Raw genomic sequence first — 1,172 nt, 5'->3', positions numbered from 1 at the left:
GCTCTTGGTTTCCTCAGTAGGTCGAGGAGCAGGTCCCGGTCCCGTAGCCGAAGCTCATCCGGGTCTCGTAGCCGTTCCCGTTCCCGCAGCCGCAAGTCTTACAGCAGATCGAGGAGTAGGAGCCGTAGCAAGTCCCGCTCAGTTAGTAGATCTCCAGTGCCAGAGAAGGGTCAGAAACGTGGCTCTTCCAGTAGCTCTAAATCCCCGTCTTCCGTGGAGCGGCAGAGGTCAAGATCGAGGTCGAGATCTCTTGACAGTGGCAACTGAACTATAAGTAACTTGCCCCTGGGGGCTTGTTTTTTTTAAACCATACTTGCTAAAACTCGTGGTAAGTATGTTACTTTGCGTGGGGAAGGGTTTGGATGGGGAGGAGGGAGGGAGGGGAGGGATGGAGGGGAGAAACTTTGTAGATGTGGACCATGGTGGGAAGGGGTCATTGACTAATTGTATTAAATGTTTTTTGATAACCTTTTTCTTGCTCATATTTTTTTGTGAATGTCTGAAGTGTATAGTTTGTGTATATCGGCAGAGCTCTTTATAACTAAAGCGGACAAATTTTTTTGTATTCAAAAAAAAAGTTATCAGAACACTTAATTCCCAGTACGTTGGACTGTGAATAGCAACTCAGAGCATTAGTTTAATATCTCAAATTAAACTAATAGCTTTAGGCATCTAAGAGCTCTACATGTGCTGTACATAAAGCTTTATTTCAGAGCGTATTTTTTTGTGCTTCTGAACCATTGTTTCAGTTATAGGTCAGCAGATTGAGTGCTGGTCGATACTGATAATAAAACTTTTATTTTAAAAGCTTTTTCATTTAATATGAATTGCACTACACTAAGAAAATGCCCATTTCACTGCCCTGTGGTAATAATACTCTATAAATCACCCTAATTCTTTATACTTAAGAATTAAGTAGCTCAAATAAAATATAAAGAAACATATTTCTGCTTCTCATGTGTTCTCAGTGTTAAAAATGTTTGTGACCGTCCCTTGTGTTGTTGGACCAGACAAAAATGTTCCTGAAGGATGGGTCTGCAGCAAAGCAATGACCGAGTGTTTTGAGCCTGGGGGAGGAAGCTAATTACCTTTTAACTACGTTATGTCTTTAGATATATTTTATTTTTTGTTGTCCTGAGATAAGCTTGATCGTAAGGAGAATCGTGCTGTGG

At 41.2% G+C, this 1,172-nt stretch overlaps 1 protein-coding gene across 1 annotated transcript in view; it reads left to right on the top strand.

Moving 5' to 3' along the window:
* SRSF5 (serine/arginine-rich splicing factor 5) overlaps positions 1-942 on the top strand; it is a gene marked incomplete at its 5' end in the record, with an annotated part of 3,627 nt that extends 2,685 nt beyond the window's left edge. The window contains one exon of the mRNA XM_009866280.1: positions 21-942. Coding sequence (XP_009864582.1) covers positions 21-267 — 247 coding nt within the window. The remainder of the gene's footprint in view (positions 1-20) is intronic.
* Between the last annotated feature and the right edge of the window lie 230 nt (positions 943-1,172).

Source organism: Apaloderma vittatum, unplaced genomic scaffold (genome assembly GCF_000703405.1).
Source record: "Apaloderma vittatum isolate BGI_N311 unplaced genomic scaffold, ASM70340v1 scaffold15403, whole genome shotgun sequence".
Lineage (NCBI taxonomy): Eukaryota > Metazoa > Chordata > Aves > Trogoniformes > Trogonidae > Apaloderma > Apaloderma vittatum.
Note: the sequence above shows the minus strand (reverse complement) of the source record. Positions and strands in the feature narration are given on the sequence as shown.